This window comes from Protomyctophum parallelum (genome assembly GCF_964188405.1).
Source record: "Protomyctophum parallelum genome assembly, chromosome: 14".
In the NCBI taxonomy this organism is placed as follows: Eukaryota; Metazoa; Chordata; class Actinopteri; order Myctophiformes; family Myctophidae; genus Protomyctophum; species Protomyctophum parallelum.
Window position 1 is genome coordinate 35,773,571 of NC_139709.1, and position 19,846 is coordinate 35,793,416.

Consider the following 19,846-nt stretch of genomic DNA (forward strand, 5'->3'; position numbering starts at 1 on the left):
TATCTCAGAATCTGGCAACACTGAATCTGGTTGACGAGCGCCCCTCTCCTCTCAGCTCCTCTGTGTAGAATCCTAACGGATGTCTGGGAGAAAAGTGTGAAAAAACAACATTACTGACCCACTAGGATCTACACTTGTGATCCCACCACTAGGATCTCTCCAGATCTAACGCACTTCTCATTAGAAGTAGAACCGGCAAAGAACCGATCGGCCCCGGTAAGTAGCTACGGATCTTTTGAATTGTATGTTGTTCTGTCTTTGTTTGACACCGTGGGAATCCCCACTAAAGTCTTCTAAACCGGTGGAAAATAGAAGATCTACAAGCTCACAGCGCGCCGCAGTGCAATGCGTTGCGAGCTTGTAGATTAGATCGGCATAAATGTGCTAGCCCTTTAGGGTGAAAACAATTAGCCTACGTAATCACGACATTTTCTTCTGCAAACAAAATGAGTTTGGATTTAGGCGATGCAGTAGCGGCTATGATTCTGAGCTGCAATTTAAATTGTGAGAAACAAAACATTTTATCCCCAATAATGAAAGTAAAAATGCTGAAAAATATAATATTTTTTATATAGACTATATATTTTTTTAATTTATACTTATATTTATACTCATTCGGAGCTGCAATAGTCTATGTGAAAACATTGTTTTAAACAAAGAACATGATTCTGCATCACTTCTGCTGTCCTGTCAATATTTGTGGACTGCTGAACTGAATTTAGACAGAGCAATATGAAATAGCTGATAGTATAGTAGAATAATATTGTTTCGCCTTATGTGAATGTTTTGTTTATTTTTTTTTTCCTATTCATGATAATTGACTGAGTAACCTATGTAGCCTGTAATATAGTAAAATAAGAAGAATGCATGAATGAAAGGAGTCCATTACACTGAATGAGAAGGGGTGCTGGTGGAATGGTTTGGTCTAAGGGTGGTGGTACCCCATTTCCTGCTACGTATTTTCCTCCAGCATCACCATCTCCAACAGCACACACGCACGCGCGCATGCACACGCCACAGCCAGAAGGCCGACAGCACTCTGCAACACAATGGAATAGACTGCACAATTTTAATGTGATAATAGTTCTGGTAGCCTCATTATTATTATTATTATTATTTTTTACAGAACATGTTATGTTTATGCAATTTTGAAATTGATTGATTGAAGTATTTATTAACAGTTTGCTGAATTACAATACATTTCAAGCACAACTCAATACAAAAACTGTCAACTGTGAGTGGACGAATAAAGCAATAGGCTTGTTTACAAGTGTAGTGTTCAATTCATCATTCAACATTTAGAGACATACAAATACACACTTATATACACTTCTATACACTTCTATATAGCCAAAAAACAGGAAATCATCTGACATCATAAAGGAGGTAAAAATGGAAAAGAAAACATACAGCGAGTATGTATCTCTGCAAAGATACTACTGCAAACAAATTTAACCATTGGTGCAGCCAAGGTAACCTACTGTACTTGAGTACAATTTTGAGGTACATTTATTTAACTTTTACTGTATTGCTACTTGTACTTACCTAACCACTTCTGGGGCAATACTTAGACAACAATAGCAGACAATGATAGACAAAACACTGTTCGAGTACTGTGCTAACTGCAGTCCGTTTCTCTAAGACTAGAGGATTTAAGTGGTTAAAACGTTTCACCACAAGATTTCTGCTTCAGTGACTTCCTGAGGAAAATGAAATCAGTGCAGAGTTTGTGTATTTCATTTTCCTCCTCCCATTGTGTGTCTCTGCAAACACATCTCGTTAAAACCACTTAAACCCCTTTATATGTAGTTGATCAGGATCCCCCAGGGCTATATTCTTTCTGGCCCCACTTAATTGATGGAGGTATTTGCTAGAAAAGATTGTTATATTTTTTGTCCATATCGCCTGGCTGTAGTTGTGTGTGTTTGGGCCTGTAGGCTGTGTGAGCCAGTGTTGGTGGGTCAGTCATTACGATGAGGTCTGTCTGGTGGTCTATTTTGGTCCAGGAGATATGAGCAGTTGGGCCCTGGAGCCCCTTTGAGAGGAGGACACACACACACACACACACACACACACACACACACACACACACACACACACTCTTTATTCACTCCGTCTTACAGAGACGGATGTTGGGAACTGTACGTTACCACGGCGATGTCTGCTATGAGCCAACAAGTGTTGCACACAAGACATTGGCAGAGTTTTGTCACGTGAAATGAATAAAATAAAACAGGTGCTCACTGCTCAGTGGAGAATGAGATCAACGGGGTAGTACTAAATAAAAAAAGAAAGCAAGATCAGGGCACAGAAATACGTCACCTTGTTCTGATGTGTTTGAAACATTGATTCTAATCGAAACATTGATTCTCATAGCTTTAAATGTATGATCCCACTTTTTCAAAATGTCCGCATCTTGCTTTCTTTTTTAAATTAAATTAATTATAACATCAATAATCTAACGACACTCTTATGCAAAGTGACACATAATGGTACTTAGCCCGTTTATCAGGCGAAGAAAGGTCCGGTAGGTAGGGCAGCAAATCAGGGCAGAGCAGCCAGCCCCCACAAGTTCTTTCCGTAAACATCCCTACTACTTGTGGAAGTTCTATCTCTTTCAACCCAGCCTATGTTTATTTAGGATGTAATTCTACTGTGGGAGATTGCAAAAGATATTTGGGGTCAAATAAGATGCTTTGTGTGGTCACAGTTAAGGCATTTAAATTCAAATGATAATAGAAACGTAAAAACCTTCCTGGAGGCCAGCCAATAGAGTTGCACCCAGTAAGAGGAGCCGTCCCATTGTGGAGTGTCCCTTGACTCCCTTCCCCTGCAGTCAAACACTGGGACACACTGTTCAGATGACCAGACTAATGTCTGCGCGCACACACACACACACACACACACACACACACACACACACACACACACACACACACACACACACACACACACACGCTCACACAATGTAATGTAGGCTAATGGGAGTCACACACACGGAGAACAGAGAATCCCCCTTAATTCAAACTGAAACGGTTCAACCGTCTACATTCTACTTTTGGTGTCTAACCTTGGGCTGTTAGGCATTGTGAAAGATTGAACTTCTATAAATGTTAGATGCCAATTAATGACTGGGCCATTTGGTTTGTACACCGAGTTAAATACACATTGAGGATTTTACTGTAATGTAGATTGGGGGTCCTAGACATAAATCATGGTATCAAATGGCGGTCCAATGCATATTAAACTGGGGGTCTTTGAAATTAAAAAGGGTTGAGAATCACTGGTGTAGAGGAGGGGAAAGGAGGGGGTCTATAGAGCCCTGGGGGAGCAGTAAGCAAAGTATAGGGTTGAAGTGGTTAATGTAAACTTGTAAAGTGTCTGTGTCGTGGTGAGGACGGGGTTAACAGGAAGAGTGACATCATGGTGTTTTTGTTCCTCTCCGTGCAGTGTGTGCTCAGAGCTGCAGTTCTAGAGTTGAGACGATGTATGTGGGAGACTGCCTGAGACAACTGACTGACTGACTGCACACAACAGACCAGACAAGCAGGACTCTGCTTCCAGCACCCAGGAGTTTTAGTCCACTTTGACTGAGGAGAAAAGAAACTTTGGGGTAAGTGTGTGTGTGTGTGTGTGTGTGAGACTGCGTGCTCGCAAGAGCACAGCAGTAAGTGGCACACTGGGTGCAACCGTTAACTGAACTAATATAAAATTTTGATTCATAACAAATAATAAATAGTCCATTTTGGTGTTAAAGTTTTTTAGCTTGTATATTATTTCTATTTTTTGCTTGAGTGTGACACCGTTGTGCTGCAGTAAAAAACAGAAAAGTAGAAGAAGTATTTCAGTCAGTATTTCAAGATTATTCGATTATTCTAAAAAGTATTTATGGATACTTGCAGCCGTGTGTGTGTGTGTGTGTGTGTGTGTGTGTGTGTGTGTGTGTGTGTGTGTGTGTGTGTGTGTGATGTATTTGTTGATACCAGACACAAGGAGGTTCTGATTCTGGAGGTGGGCTGTGTCTTTGATTTGTACATGGACCAGGCATTCCAAGATAAATATTCTAAGTATCAACCATTACTTGGAAGTATAACAAACTTGGGGTATCGCTGTAGATTTGCCATACTGATATTCGGAAGCCTGGGCCTTGTGCATAAACTGACCATGAGTGGCCTAAGAATAGCTGGCATGACAAAAAGCAAAGCCAAACAACTTGCCAAATACTGTTCTGTCTCGTCTGTTATAGGCAGTTTGTCTGTGTGGAGAAGGAGGTGCCATGTGTATCCCTAAGTGAACATGAACTGTCAACCCCGTTATATTTGTTTCCATGTAAAACTAATTGTAATTTGTGGATTCAAATACAGAAATCGAAGTGTGTGTGTGTGTGTGTGTGTGTGTGTCACCATGAGGATGTTATTGTGTTAACGGAGCAGCCTGTTAGCAGTGAGATTACAGGAGGCTGTGGCTAATCCTTAATGCAGGGCATAGTTTGACTGAGGAAGACTGCACATGTTAAACCTTACAACAATTAAACCTTCAGGAGTTCTTCATTGAAAATAGACTATCTACAAGCTCACAGGGACGCTAGGGCCCATGTGGAACTGTACTGTACAAAAGGTCTGTCTCTGTATCTGTCTCTGTCTCTGGTGGTGGATTACTGTCTGTCTGCACACTGTAAGGAGCTAAAGGAGTTTACAAGAGACTGACATAATCTTGAAGGTGCAGCCTCTCTCTTTCTCTGCCCCCCTCCCCATCCCTTTCTATATCAGCATAAACTATGTATTTTCACTCAGGCAGCAGTATTATTCATTAACCTTATTTCTGGAGGGGGATAAACAGGACGCTATTATATATTACGTAAAATATCCACAGGTTAACATGCCTACTGACACACTAGACATAGCTACTGTTCTGGACACACACAGACATTCTACCTGGAAACACCCGTTTGTTTACAAACATTCAAACATTCTGATCTGGTCCTCAGATTGGCCCTTTCTAACCTTTCATTTTGTGCATTCTTTCTCTCTCTGTGTGTTCACAGTTTTACAGTTTGTGTTCCTATCTCTGTTAGTTCATTCCATGTAACTAAATAAACCTTCATACAGTAGATTCTTCTAGCGGATATTCTCATGTCACACGAAATTTCCTGTGCATTGCGGAACATTGGCTGTGTTTCCTGTGGTGTTGGTCTTGACAGCGGGTGTGTCCTCTTGGCTCTTGTGTCTAATGTTTTGGTCGTGTTTTCTACAGATTGGGACAGAGGCGCTCCCCACCACTCCTCCCCCCCCCCCCCCCCATCTGTCTCTCTCTCTCTGTGTGCGGACCCTGCAGGACTGAGGGAACCATGGCTCTGTTCTTCTCTGGAGCCGTCACAAGTAGGTCTAAAATTCAACAACCTTTTATGTCCATATTCGAACCTTTTGTTTTTTTCGTAAATTTATGTCCTACTAATTTATAAAAAGTCGCACATCCACAAGTTCAAGCTTGTAGATCTGCTACTTATGCTATTTTTGAATTTGAATCATCCTGAAACTTAACAGTTTTGGACATACTGTAATGAGGTTTCCAGCTGACAGAGACAACGTGCTACTGCAGTGGTTCTCAAAGTGGGGTCCTTGAGGGGGTTCCAGGGGGTCCCCAGCAAAATGTGTTAATAGCATCCAAATGCATATTCATTCGGGGGTCCTTGGCATGAAAATGTTTTGAGAAACACTGTGCTACTGTATGTCAAAGAACAATGACTCTCACAGGTCTCTGTCACAGCATTCCACATGCTGACATCATGTTTACAGTTGGGCGTGGAGTCAATTTGTCTCTTATTTGCTGCTGCTATACACTGGATGTTATTGTGTATGTGTATATCATTGCTGTCAGGTGGAAACTGTTATTTTTCATAATGTTTCAAAAATAGCAGATCTACAGGCTCACTGTGTGTTGCGATGTGTCATGTTGGAGATACTGTACAAGGTTTCTGCCAGACAATAATGATGATATATTGTATCATATTATTGTTATAGTTTATTCACTGTTAATATGTTAGTACTGCAATATCCAAAGGGGGCCGAACACAAGTCATTACTCAACAAAGAGTATCATAAATTATAAAGATGGAGTTTACTAACTTCTCTTTTGGTTCCCAAACAGTAAGCTTACTGCATGTTCATATTGCACAACAACAGTAACACAAACGGTCACATTCCAGCATTGTGAAGTGAAACACTGTCAGAGTATGTGTTGAGTTAGTGTCAACAACAGTGTTGAATGGCCTACCGTTCCCCATGTGGGACCAGTTCACTTCTACAAAGTAGTTTGACAATGGCTGCTTTTATTGAACATTTACAGAGGTACAGTATGGTTAAAAATATGTGAATGTATATCTTTCAAGGCGGGGCAGCCCAATGACATCAGTATTTAATCTAGGACAGACAGACAGACGCTATGAAAGCTGAAAGGGAGATAGACAGTAGGAAAGGGAGATAGACAGTAGGACAGCTGGGAATATGACGGTGTAGGAAAGGCAGACTGGAAAGATGAGAGGGGAGGGAATGGGATACAGGGTAGGAGAGTGTAGGAACTTTAGGAAGCTACAAACTGATGCCTGGAATTTGTCCCCTCTTAACGGTCACTAAAAAAAACCTCTTAGCTGCATACTACCTTTTTTGTGTTTTTTCGTAAACTAATGTCCTACTCAGGGGCGGCCTTAAGGATCGTTCATGACGCCATCATTTTAACAATTAATAATCATCATAAAATTAAAATAAAAAATTATTTTTTTAGCTGCTGCCAACTAGGTAAGTGGACGTACAGGATGAGGCTGAATAATTGACAAGGCTGATTGGAAGGCTGGGATGCAATGCAATATTGCCCCTGGAGGCTCGAGGCCCGTTTCAATTGAAACGATTGAACACACGCCACTGGTCCTACTTGATCATACTACAGCATCACACAAAAGCATGAAAAGTAGCAGATCCACAAGCTTGTATCTTGTAGATCTGCTACTTTTGCTATTTTTGAATTTGAATCCTGAAAAGTAACAATTGGACATCTAAGTTTCACCGTTTCCACTCCCTTCTCTCTGCCCACAATTCCTGCTCTTGTTCCATAATAGGAAGGCCAGCTCATTCATCATACATGACCAGTTCCCTGTGCTATTTAAACCTTTTCATCTACACAGTGTGGCTTGAGCAACACATTAACATTGGCAGCAATGTAGCTCATTTAGTTGCTTTATGCATTCATGCAATGGATCACCATTAGCTGCAGACTGAACGGTAGCTACTCTTCCTGATGTCCAAGATGATATACATACAATACCGGCATGTACATAATACAAAAAAGAGAATATTACATCCTCAATGTATTACACACAAAGGCAGCAAAAGTCTCCACAAGTCATTACTCACATGCCTAAAAAAAGGGAATATAACCAATTAAAATGCAGTAGACAACCAACCATAAAACAATTATTTAATCTAAGATGAAATGATTGTTACTTACTTTTGCTTTTGTTGACGGTATTGAGAATTCAACCACAGCCACAAACACTGCTGAAGTAGCTAGTGTTCAATAGGAACAGCTTCATGTTATAATGCATTTAACCATAATCCATTTATGAACTCTTCTAGCTGTGAGTGTGAAGCTGTTCTGGAAAATGTCTTCTTGAAGTAGACGTCTAATGACCTTTGACCTAGGCATCCAAAACCTAGCTGCCATGCCATCTTGTCAACACTGATAAATGTCAAAGCATGTTATAGATAGGATTGTGAGGTGCACTAAGTGATGTGAGGTGAATGTGATGACTTGTGTGTAGAAAAAAACGTTTGAAAGGTGAATACAAAGAGAATACAATTTTGAGCCAGGCAGAGTTTCCATTATGTATGTAAGTCGGTCTCCTCAGTATAGCCAATAATAATATGTAATTGAGATCTCAACTGTTGCTGCCTTATTTTGTCTTCTGTTTTCTGAGTACCTACAGTATACAGATTTACATTTACACAGTGACTAAGGTGACATCTGCATTTCTGGGGTGGCCCAGTGGCTCTGTTATGCTGTCGGAGACATTTAAAAATGTCGGAGACATAAAAAAATGTCGGGTCTGCTTGTCCGCTTAGGCTTGAAACCCACCAGGCCAGCAAGCATAGGCACACGGACGCTGATTTCTCACTGGCCGTGCAGGGAAGATTTCATATAATCAAGTAATCTTGTTGTAGCACTACAGGGGATTACGGAGCATAGGTTTTCACCTCCATGTATGACTCTCACAGCATTGAGTCAGTATAATTATACCATATTAATACGTTCTCTGTTCGTAGCAGAGTTTGGCCAGTGAAGTTACACAGGTGTCTCATTTCTTCTCAAAGAAAAGAGAGAACATGTGTTTCTCCCCAGATAGGCAGAGGCCTTGAACAAAGACTGAACTCCTGTTCTTCTGTGTTTGAGAAGAGGGAGTACGACCATCTGTCTAAGATACAGCACAGGCACACCTTTAGCGCACAGCCGCGGACAGACGAAGCTGACGCCCGACGTCATTCTGGCTTTTTAGACAGCTGGTGGATGGAAAAGAAGCTCCACCTCCGCGGCTGACTGACGCGACGGACAGATTCCCGGAAAACTTGACCTTAATGGGTCCTTTTTGAGCTATTGGAATAGAACTATTATACATCGAACGCATATTTGGACGACAACAACAAGTGGTTCACACGTTTCTGTTTCTTTTTTTCAGGTTCACCAATCAAAGAGAGACACCCGCTGGCTGACCAATCATGTCAAAGGTAGGATTGTCTGTCTGTCCTCCATATCTCGAGGACTGTCCGACCAAGTGGTGTGTGTGTATCACTTAGGGTTAGGTTAGGGCTGTGTGTTGGTGCCCATGCATGGAGATCTCTGTACGTGTGTCTGTCTGTTTGTGTCCCTTCTATGTCCATATGGAGATCCCTGAGGTCCTCAATGTGATGTCACAGTACTGACTTTCAAGTAGTATGACAAATGGGTACTGCACTAAGTCCACTGACAACAGGTACAGATGGGCAATGGGGGCATTGCATAACCGGAGGGCCATGCGTTGTGTTCCCAACGCCGTTGGTGCCGTTGGGCCAACGGGTATCGGCCTGGTTGTGATAAAATCCTACCATGGGGAATTATTGCTTTAATGAAACGGTTGTGCCAAATGTGGTAATATGAAATGTTTTGCAAGTATGCTCTCCCTCTGCCTTTTCTCTTTTTTGAGGGGCACTAGCCTCTCCTATGCCCAGCTGTGTGTGTCTGTGTGTACCCCATAGCGATGATTTGATTGGCTGAGGGCTTAAAAAGTGAAGATAAAAAGTGAGGATGCCAAAACTGATTGGCCAGAATGTGATGTACTGTATGATACAAAATGATGAACCTTGCACAAACACATCTGACACACACGTGTGCATGCATGCATGTACACACACGTTTATGCACACACGCACTACACACACACGCGCGCGGCACAGACCCAGTGACATCACGTCTGTGTCTGTCTCTCTCCTCCACAGTCTGGGCCTGTCTCTCCTCTCTCCGGACTCCTCCTACGTGTGTTACTCCTCCAACACCACCGGGGGCTCCCCGTGCTCCTGCCGGCGCTCGCCACGCCTCCTCTCCAACGGCTACTACCTCCTGACGGAGGACAGCTACAGCTGGGACGACCAGGGCAACGTCTCCCTCACCCCGTCCAAGACCAACGTGTCCTACAAGGAGAACATGGTCCGGTGAGTCGTGACGACACTTCACTACAGCATCCATATACCAGTGGTTCTCAAAGAGGTCCTTGAGACGGTTCGGAGACCCCCAGGGGTCCTCGAAGGGGTTCCTTATGGGTCTGTAACTCAAATGGAACCAAATGAACCCATTCATTATTGAGTTTAAAAAAGAAACACTGCTATAGCCATAAAAAATAAATTTGCCCCTGGCATATCTTTTCAATTTGGGGGTCCTTGACATGACAATGTCAAGAACCGCTGCCATATACAAACACACTGCTTTCCTATAGGTGGGTGTAAGTGGGGATGGGGATCGAGAATAGATTATTATCACAGAGTCGATTCTGAAGTTATTGAGAATCGGAAATCAATACCTGGCTTACACCAGCTCAGTGGCCTTGTGGTTAGACCCTGAAACTGGGAGGTCAGGGTTCGATCCACGGCGATCCACTTCCCTGCTTGGCACACAGCATCAAGGGTTGGATTGGGGGTTAGATCAACTATAAATGATTCCTGAGCGGCGAGCGCAGCACGGCTGCGGCTCAACGCTCCCAAGAGATGGGTCAAATGCGGAGAACAGCAATGTATGTGACAAATAGTAGTACTTTAACTTTAATGGCTTGCATGTGCAAGCTACATAGTTTATGTAGCATTCAAAGATTATGGAAAAGTTGTCTTGAGAGACTAGTGAGGACCCATATATGGAGATGATGTAGTAAAAGAAAAACGGAAACAAAAAGTTCCTTTAAGGGTTTCTGATAGTGGCTCAAACAGCAGCCAGAAGGAAGTACAGTTATCAGGCCTGTTAGATATCACATGCAGTCCGGATATAGCATGTTTGGATGAGAGGACTGTGGTGGTGGTTACGTAACTCCAAAGTAACTAAATAAATAAAAGGGCTGTACTTGAGTACAACTTTGAGGTACTCTTACTTGACTTGAGCATTTTGCACTACATCTCAGGCAAATTATACTTTTCAGTTATTTGAAAATCTTACTAGATACTTTCTAGATTTAGACTATTTTTACAAAACATACATTAACCAATTAAGCCCTATTTTTCACTTAAAAATTAGCTGATCTACAAGATCACAATCCATCGCATTGTGATGGCTTGTTAGCTCGTTCTTGAAGATTTTGACACATTTTTTTAAACTTCTGAAATGGGTCATTCTGCACAATGAGTCCTTCTTCTTTGGCACTTTAAGTATATTTTGACACCAATACGCCAGTACTTTTACTCAAGTATAAGTTTTGAACACAGGACTTTTCCTTGCAACAGAGTACTTCTGCATTATGGTATTACTACTATTTTATTTAGTATAAAGAACATCTTGGCTACTTCTTCCAGCCCTGATCATTACGTAACTCCTCCAAAGTGCTGACACCCCGTCTTCAAACAGGCCTCTCCACACAGATGATGAGGTCATCCTCCAGGGCCAGTCGGAGCAAAGCGCTCGGTACACGTGAGACGGCTTTATGAGCTGCGTTAAATTCTTTGCGCGTCGCACGTCGTGTGTTCCACAGCCAGCGTGTGAAGTCATCTGTTGCTGTTGCTAGGTGACTTGCATGTTTTTGATAATAGAGGTATAACAAAAGGTGGCTGTGTGAGTTAGAACATTGGTTACCAATCTTTGTAGCTCAAGACCCAAAAGAGAAATGCTGTCTCCCCAGGACCCAATGCAAACTAGTGAAAATTGCCAATCTACAAGCTCACAATGTGTCACAATTAATATATGTATCAGTTATACATGTAGCCTCTCTGAAACAGAGAAAAAATGTTTTACTCAAAGGACAAATATCAGCATTTAGTGGGAGAAAAATGCTCCTTGGTATAGATAGAATAATTGTGGAGACAATAATTGATATTAGCAGCCCTATTTAGTGTGTCTTTCTTACCATGAGGCGTTCCTGTTTTGACAAGTTTGCTGCCAACTTTGGCAGAGATACATGATGAGATGTCACATGTTGTGAGAAGCATGATACACTAGAGAATGATCTGTTACTCACCCTCATGTCATGTTAAATACTGTCTGCAGGCAGGGGTGGGTGTGAGCCATTAAAGCTGCACTATGTTACTTTCTTCTCCCCCGGATTTCAACCCTGTTTCCTGCAAGTACTGACATTTTAACCATTGATCTAATAAACCCTGCCTGTGGGCTCAGGAGATAAATTGAATCTTGACCCTCAGGTCAAAATTTGAGTCAGAGCCTGTGTCTAGGTAGCCTGAGCTAACGTGTTAGGTTTCTGGTCTAGAGGGGCGGGTCGCGGCTCAGATTTGCGCACGCCCTGATTGGATCTCATCGATCTGTCCGTCACCCCCGGCCCCTCCTCTCCCCCCTAGTGCAGCGCTACGTCACATCATTTGGAGCGACGCCCACCCGGAAGGGTTGACTCACACTTTTAGACCAGAGCGGCCAATGCGTTCCTCCAGGCTTTCAATTTTTGCACCAACAAAAATGAAAGCCTGGTACCGAGGCTAGTGTCTAGGTAAAACATAATCTTTGACACAATCTACATTTCTCAATAGAAGAGCAGGGAGACAAAGGGGGACCCTTATGGGTCCATTTGGTTACATCTGAACACTCAAAATTACAGACCTGTTATGGTCATTCAGGGCTAGCTCTTGTGTTTCTGGTGATATTATTGACTACTCCGTTTGAGCCCCCAAAATTGTAATTTTGACAAGAATGTCCACCACAAGCAAGCATGGCGTTGACCCCTGGTCCCGACGGTTCTGGAGATTTCAAGGCGACTCGCGTGCACACTCATTGAGAGATTTATTTATGTCTCTTCTGGTAATTCATGTTCCAGGGTGTTCTTCTTCATGTATTCCTTCTGGTGTTTCATCTTCCAGGGTGTTCTTCTTCATGTATTCCTTCTGGTGTTTCATCTTCCAGGGTGTTCTTCTTCATGTATTCCTTCTGGTGTTTCATCTTGCAGGGTGTTCCGTCGGCGGAGGAGGCCTCGGCGCTCGTTGGCCAGCCTGCTCAGTGACATGACGGAGACGTGTCAGACCTGGCTGGACCAGAAGGTCTTCGGAGGAGTGTTCAACACCGCCGTCACTGCTGAGGCATCCTGGGTAGAGGACAGCACTAACCAAGGTTATTACTGTGGTTTCATTAGCTTTCAATTCCAGTTTACCTCAGACATTTTGCGGAAATAGCCGACCTACAAGCTCATACAGTGAGTGAGTGAGTTGTTTTATTTTTTTGTATTTATTTTTTGTATTTTTTATTTTTTGTAAAGCCTAATTCTTATTGTTATTTCAGTAAAATTGTTATTTCAGTTAAAGCTTCAAAAAAACGTAGGTTTCGTTTTTGGCTTGGGACCCAAAGCCTTTCGTCCAATCAGGATAGAGAGTCAAAAACGAAACCTACGGTTTTTTGACCCCCAGGGGTTAACTGGGGACAGGTAGGAACTCCTTATATGGTCAACACACTCTATAGTAGAGAGGATTATCACAACAAAACAAAAAAATAAGTGATATTTGAATTAAGTGAAATCACTGAATATACCTTTAAGTAGAATAACCTTTGACCCTGTCACTACAGAGGCATCATGTGTAGAGGCCAGTACCCCAATCACTAGTGCATCTTGGGTAGAGGACAACATGGCCACGGCGCTGGACAGCAGCTGTAGCTTCACATACGGTGAGACGGTTGAAGAACCTGATGATCTTAACAGCTTCAAATAATCTGTTAAAACCTGGAAAGCATCTGTGCATTATTTTAGATTTTAGCTATATAAATGTATATATAGCATCATACTTTTTCCAGAATACTCTTTAGAACAGTGGTTTTCAAAGATTTGCAGATACCGGTATACAAGCTCAGAGCGTGCCACTTTGTTCTGCGCTGCAAGCTTGCACATCTGCTATTTTTGATCATTATTGAAAAATGTTTGGTTTTACACAAATCTTCTCTTTGGCACAAAACATTTTCAGATGGGTTCCTAAATACATCATTTTGGTGGTCCTTGGCAGTTAGCACGAAAACGTTAGAGAACTACTCATTTAGAAAGCATTTTGTAGAATCGGCCTCAGGTCTTAATGGGATAAAAGTTTACTTTTGTCACTGGCCGCTCAGGTGATATACCTGTGACTGTCCACCACCAGGAATTAATTGGTATGAAGACTAAATTGGGAGGAAAGAAAGGGGGTTGTTCTCCTTGTCCCGGGAGGGAATCCCCCACTGACGGTGGCTCTTACTACTTGTGTTAACATATCATACCATATAGATTAATTCAAATAACATTTCATGCATTAATATAAGTTTCAGATTGTTTCATTAAACTAAAGCTGTGTGTGTGTGTGTGTGTGTGTGTGTGTGTGTGTGTGTGTGTGTGTGTGTGTGTGTGTGTGTGTGTGTGTGTGTGTGTGTGTGTGTGTGTGTGTGTGTGTGTGTGTGTGTGTGTGTGTGTGTGTGTGTGTGTGTGTGTGTGTGTGTGACCTACAGACCCGACAGAGATCCCGCCCCCTCTGGACAAACTGGCCCCGCCCTCTGTGCCCCGCCTCCTCTTCCAGGAAGAGATCTGCACCGAGACCTGTCACTCCCAGGGGCGCTTCACCAAATCCCTGGGTGGCCTCTCCGAAGTCCCGCCTCCCTCTGCCTTCTACACCAATAGCTGCTGTCCCCCGGCTACAACTGACCAATCAGGTGAGCTGGAATTGATGACATTAATTTATTGAGATTTTGAGATTTATTGAGTTCTGATGTGTATAGACCAATTATTTGTTTACAAACATTGGGTCTGTGCGCACGGGTGACTGTTTCATGTGGGGGAGCGCTGGTTTCAGTCCATTCAACCTCTTGTGTGTGGAGGTTGTGCTAGTGAAGTGCACCCTAGGAGACATTTATACTTCAAAACGCAACAGTATTGCGCACAGAGAACAGCTGATATACAAGCTCACATCGTATCGCGGATGCGACTGTTGTTAGTGTATAAATATACTTGATGGGCTGCAGGTGCGCGTGCAGCCATGGACAAACAGGCTCTGCTGCCGTGATCATGAGCGCACCTCCCGTTCTTATGACAGCGACTGGAGGTGTGGTTTTGAGGACAACTGTTTTGAATTGCTATTATTGTTCAAACACAACAGAAACCAATGGTTTCTGTTGTGTATATTTCAAGGGCGAGAGATCACAATAAAAATCCTAATCATTCTTCCTCCACACTGGGATAAAAACAGCATCTAAAAGTTTGATGTTTTTACACGTGAGTGCAGTTAGAACCTTTCCATTGCATCTTATGAGAGGTGATGTTCTTCTGCTGCCGTTATGCGCGCGCATGCTGTTGCTTATCAGTGTGACGTCGTCTGTTAAGGCGTCTATTGCACATCTTTCTGATGGTGTACGAAGAGGAAAAATAAAACAAACTACTTGTGGCTCCACCTGATAGAAAACTAGGTTAAGCTTTAGTTAAAATATGTTTTTAAATACATTTTCCTATTAATCATTGCTATGGAGTAGGGGTATAACGATAACATTTTAACAGCGATACAATATGCACTATGGTGTGTTTGTACAGTAAAGGTCTCTGCACACAGAGCGCGTTTTTCTGATTTTTAGCTGCGTTTCTCCATCGGTTTTCAGAAAAATGCGTCCAGTGTGCAACCACCTTGACTGTCTCTTCAGTAAACCGAAAATACATTTTCTGGTTGGGATACCAATTTCATCCTATCAGGAGAGAGAACTCAGAAGCAAGTGAAATTGGAAGTGGGACAGAAGCTGATGAATGACTTTTGTGGGGTTTCCGATTCGTTGAACTTATTAGCGGTCTGCCCTTATTTAAGAGCTGGAGAAACAGGGAGACCCCTGTTACTGAACAAACAGGGGGGTCCGGGACCCCTAGCCTAGGGGGTCCTCAGAGTTAACACAGGGGGGCCGCCAATTCTTTGTGATTGTATTTTCATGGGTTTTGCAGATTAAGTCATATGGCACCCAAGTCTATGGGATTTTTGTTATATAAATCGTTTGCCAGTCTATGGACTTTAATGGTTTTTTTTGTCCACTAAATGATGACCTAAGATTTTCTTTTTTTTACATTAACCTTGAACCCTAGCAGTCTATGAATCTATGAACCCTAGCATTCCTAACAAGTCTATGAATCTATGACATCTATGACATTAAACAAAAAGTTTAATATGAAACAAATTTTTTTACAATGTGTCGGTCAGCGAAGAGGTCCTTGGGCTGAAACCATAGACTGTAAAAAAATATGGACAAAGCATTCGCCGGGTCTGATATGGACGTAAAATGAAGCCAGTCAGTCCTTCCTTCTTTCTAGATCCGTTTTGGCCCAGCTGGCCATTGGCTGGCCCAGACAACGAGGCGGGACTTCCCCCCTTCTTCTTAGTTGGTTTTTATTTTGACTCGAACGGGGTGTGGCTCCCGTTCATAGACTGTAACGGTAGCCACGCCCCTCAGAACATATGCGACTTTATGGTAATTTCTTTAATAAATGGGACCATCATTTTCCAAAAAGAATATTATGACATGAGTAATGAGACTTTAAACTAGTGACTGGAAGCAGAAAGTATTCATGACCATGTTTATAAAGGTAATACAGTCTAGGTGAAGTTGGGCCCAAATACATGGACCTCTATGGAGATATGGGGTTTTTTGGGCCCAATGACAGCGCCACAACAGGCCATTATATGAACTTTCAGGATGTCCCGATTTCCTTAGTGGCTTCACAAAATATCTGTCTGACTGCCCCCCTGGCTGAAACACACTGCTTTAGAGTACTATCGCAATGTAGAGAAGGACGTGGTCAGATATGACATGCCTCTTGTAGAGCATGGATGGTGCTACGTAATTCCTCCACGGTGCTGAGCTGACAGGCAGCAGAAACACCTGCCTGTCCGTCTCCAAACGCCTCGTTACACCGATGATGGTCTGCATTCTCTGTGGACAATCAGAGCGTCATGACCCTCGGTACATTTGAGGACAGTTTAGTTAAATTAAAGTTGTGTTAAATTATTCTGCACCACAGCAGCTTCATGTACACAGAAACACATGTGTGCAAGCAAGCATGCACACAGCACACACACACGCGCGCGCGCGCACACGCACACTCACACACTCACTCACTCACTCTTATTAATGGTAGTGTAAGCGATTTTTTTATTGCGAACGCAGTGAGCCACTTACTATGACAGCAAGGGCTGAATGTCTGTGTGTGTGTGTGTCTGTGTGTCTGTCTGTCCCGCTGTTACACCACCCGTCCGCCACCAGAGGGCGCAGCTGTAGCACACACACACACACACACACACACAGGGCGCAGCTGTAGCACACACACACACACACACACACACAACCACACACACACGAGCTGCGTTCGCTTCCCGCGTTTGCGCGTCTTACTTGTATGGATACTGGATAGTAATCATTCCTATATAGAGTGTTTATTAAGTAACAACGATCTCCCTGTCTCTGCTATTTAGTAAACAGAAAATACATCTTAAGGTGGGCTGCCAATTTAATCCAATCAGGAGAGAAAACCCATGTATCAGCTTACATTTTATAGTGTTCTAATTTCCCAATTATTTAATTCCAATTTTTGTTTATCTTCTATCCTGTTTGAGTTTTTTTCTCCTGACTGGGTGAAATTAGTATCCTGACCTGAAAATGTATTTCCTGTTACTAAAGAGTGGCGGATACGGGGAGAACCCTGCTACTGAACAACTCAACTCCCTTACGCTCCCTTAAGATGTTAATTCTGTTGTATATTGGTGACTGTAGAATATGAATACAGTGATGCTTAAATAAAACGTTGTCCGTTTGTTTTCAGGTGTAATCACAATGAAAAGCATTCTCCTCTTGGTGTTCTGCGTGTTCATCTTTGCTGCCGTACATTCCAGGTAAACAGCCTTCAAAATACAATGTTTTTTTTTATATCCATGCTGCCATCATGGCAGACTGAGGATGTTTTGTGTAACCGAAATGTGTATCTCCACCTTACACCCTTATTGGTTGCCCTTTTTAATTTTGCCACCGTCACTATGGGTCATCATTAAAACAACAATATTACCCTCACAAAAAACATGCAGTAATCCTGGGCTCTAAACTGCCTCCCCCTGGCCAGCCGGGGCGTCTGATGGAGGGGAAAGGAACTGGTTGGAATAACGTGTTCCTTCCACGTGCTACATCCAACCAAGGAAACTCCCCCTGTTAGTCAGGTGTAAAGGAGCAACTTGGACACTAATGCATGAAGGAAGCATGAGTTCAAGTCCGTTGCTCTCCCCAGGTTGGCGGAGGGTGTGTAGAGCCCAGGATCACATTAGATAATTGACACAGGGGTGAAAATGGGTTACAAAATCGTGGGATAAAAAAATTATATAAAACAAAAACAACAATATTTTTCTATCTGCCAAAATTCCCTTTGTCTTCTTTAACATGGATAGTTCACATGAATTAATATCATTCAATTCCTTTCCCAATTAGGCTATTTTGTAACTACAGTAACTGGCCCGGTTAATTGCAGGCCCTGGGAGAGGGAAAGAAAAACAATTAGGAACTAATAAACACAAACAATAATTCTTAACATTCACATTCCTTGTATGCCTCTCGCGCCGTACTAAAATAATAAATGTTTTGAAGGCATTCACAAAATGCTAATACTGTATGTTAATGTTCTCTGCAGGTGTGTGTGGTGGAGTGTGTCTGCTGCGTTGACAACATTTATGATGCTAACGTCACTTATGCGTAAGTATCAGTATACTGTATATATTGTGTGTGTGTGTGTGTGTACATTAGACTGATTACAGTGTGTTCACTGTAAAAACATTTTTTTAAATCTTATGTTTCAGTGGTTACAAAGACGGGACCCATTGGTCGCTGGCGGCGAGCCAAGACAGAGGTGAGTCATTCATCATCAATAATATGCCATATACATAATGTTTTTAAGAGTTTAATTCACTATATTGTTGTATTAGGAAATATATGTGGACGATTGTATGTCATTGACATACAGGGAACATAACAACCATTACATTGAAAATCGTTTATCTTTCCAGGATATTACATCGCGGAATGAATAAAGAACATGCAGAGACGTACTCTCACTCGTCTGGATGCACACACACACACACACACACACACACACACACACACACACACCCTGTGAGCCGTGTACGTGCCCTGTACATCAACGGCCTTGCTAAAGAGCGGTGACACATTGGAGAGTTTAGGCTGGGACATCATCACAGTTGTCTTGTTGAGGGCACTCTACTGGAATGTGCGGTGTGATGATGGACGTACAGTATTTGAACATACATGTACCTCGTTATTTCATATTTCATTAACTGCATGCATGTTGCACTGAATCAGGTGTTAACAGTGAGCTGTCAAAGTATTTAGACCACATTAAAGCAATAAGGAGCTAAAAGTTCAAGGGGGGATTGGGAATTGACATAATGACAAGATTAAGGGAATAGCGTGAAAGAAAAAAATAATGATTATTCCCGAACAGAAAACTTGTAGCAGATAGCAATACGCTATGTAGACTATTTTCTCTATAGGTCGTATGGCAGAGTGTTACTTACGGCTTACGTGGTTAACCTAATATAATGCTTTACTGTCCAGATACTTTTGGAGTTCACTGTAAAAAAATATATAATAATACTGTACCAACATAACCCACAAAGCTATTGACACGTATTTTTTATATACTGTGCGTGTAGTTGAAGTTTATATCAATAGTAGTTTTACCTTGGCTATTTTTGGGCTGTCCAACGTGACCAAAAACATATTTCAGGCTTTCAGTATCATGAAAATGTCAGATCCAGAAGTTTTAGAAATATTCAAATAAGGAGACAAAGATGAGTAAAGGGCTTGTTGCTTAATTTATATAAAAATAAATGAAAAGAATAATGACTTACTGAACGCAACCAAATATACAACAGTTGTATATAGTAATAGTAATACATATTACATATTATATATACATATATTATATATATATATATATTATATATATATTATATATATTATATATATATACATATTGTAATAGTTAAAACTACCGTCTACTACTGTCATTGTAGTACTAGAGAAGTGCCAATTGTTTCCTGAGAAAACTGCAAACATACTGAAAAGTTTCATTCCAGAATGAATTATT

General features: G+C 42.0%; 1 protein-coding gene across 1 annotated transcript; it reads left to right on the forward strand.

The window, feature by feature from the left end:
- Positions 1–56: 56 nt before the first annotated feature.
- tmem71 (transmembrane protein 71) lies at positions 57–19,181 on the forward strand. The gene is made up of 12 exons (XM_083782357.1): positions 57–216; positions 3,451–3,613; positions 5,254–5,378; positions 8,726–8,774; positions 9,522–9,734; positions 12,668–12,828; positions 13,279–13,377; positions 14,182–14,382; positions 17,519–17,588; positions 18,371–18,432; positions 18,537–18,586; positions 18,744–19,181. Exons 3-12 carry the CDS (start codon positions 5,348–5,350, stop codon positions 18,765–18,767), a joined length of 960 nt encoding a protein of 319 aa, XP_083638483.1. The 5' UTR covers positions 57–216; positions 3,451–3,613; positions 5,254–5,347; the 3' UTR covers positions 18,768–19,181.
- The last annotated feature ends 665 nt before the right edge of the window (positions 19,182–19,846 follow it).

Bases quoted from the DNA above. Each gene is read 5' to 3' on its own strand.
- tmem71 (XM_083782357.1), top strand. From the start codon at position 5,348: ATGGCTCTGTTCTTCTCTGGAGCCGTCACAA. The intron at 9,735-12,667 runs GTGAGTCGTGAC...TTCATCTTGCAG, and splicing joins TACAAGGAGAACATGGTCCG to GGTGTTCCGTCGGCGGAGGA. The intron at 17,589-18,370 runs GTAAACAGCCTT...TGTTCTCTGCAG, and splicing joins TTTGCTGCCGTACATTCCAG to GTGTGTGTGGTGGAGTGTGT.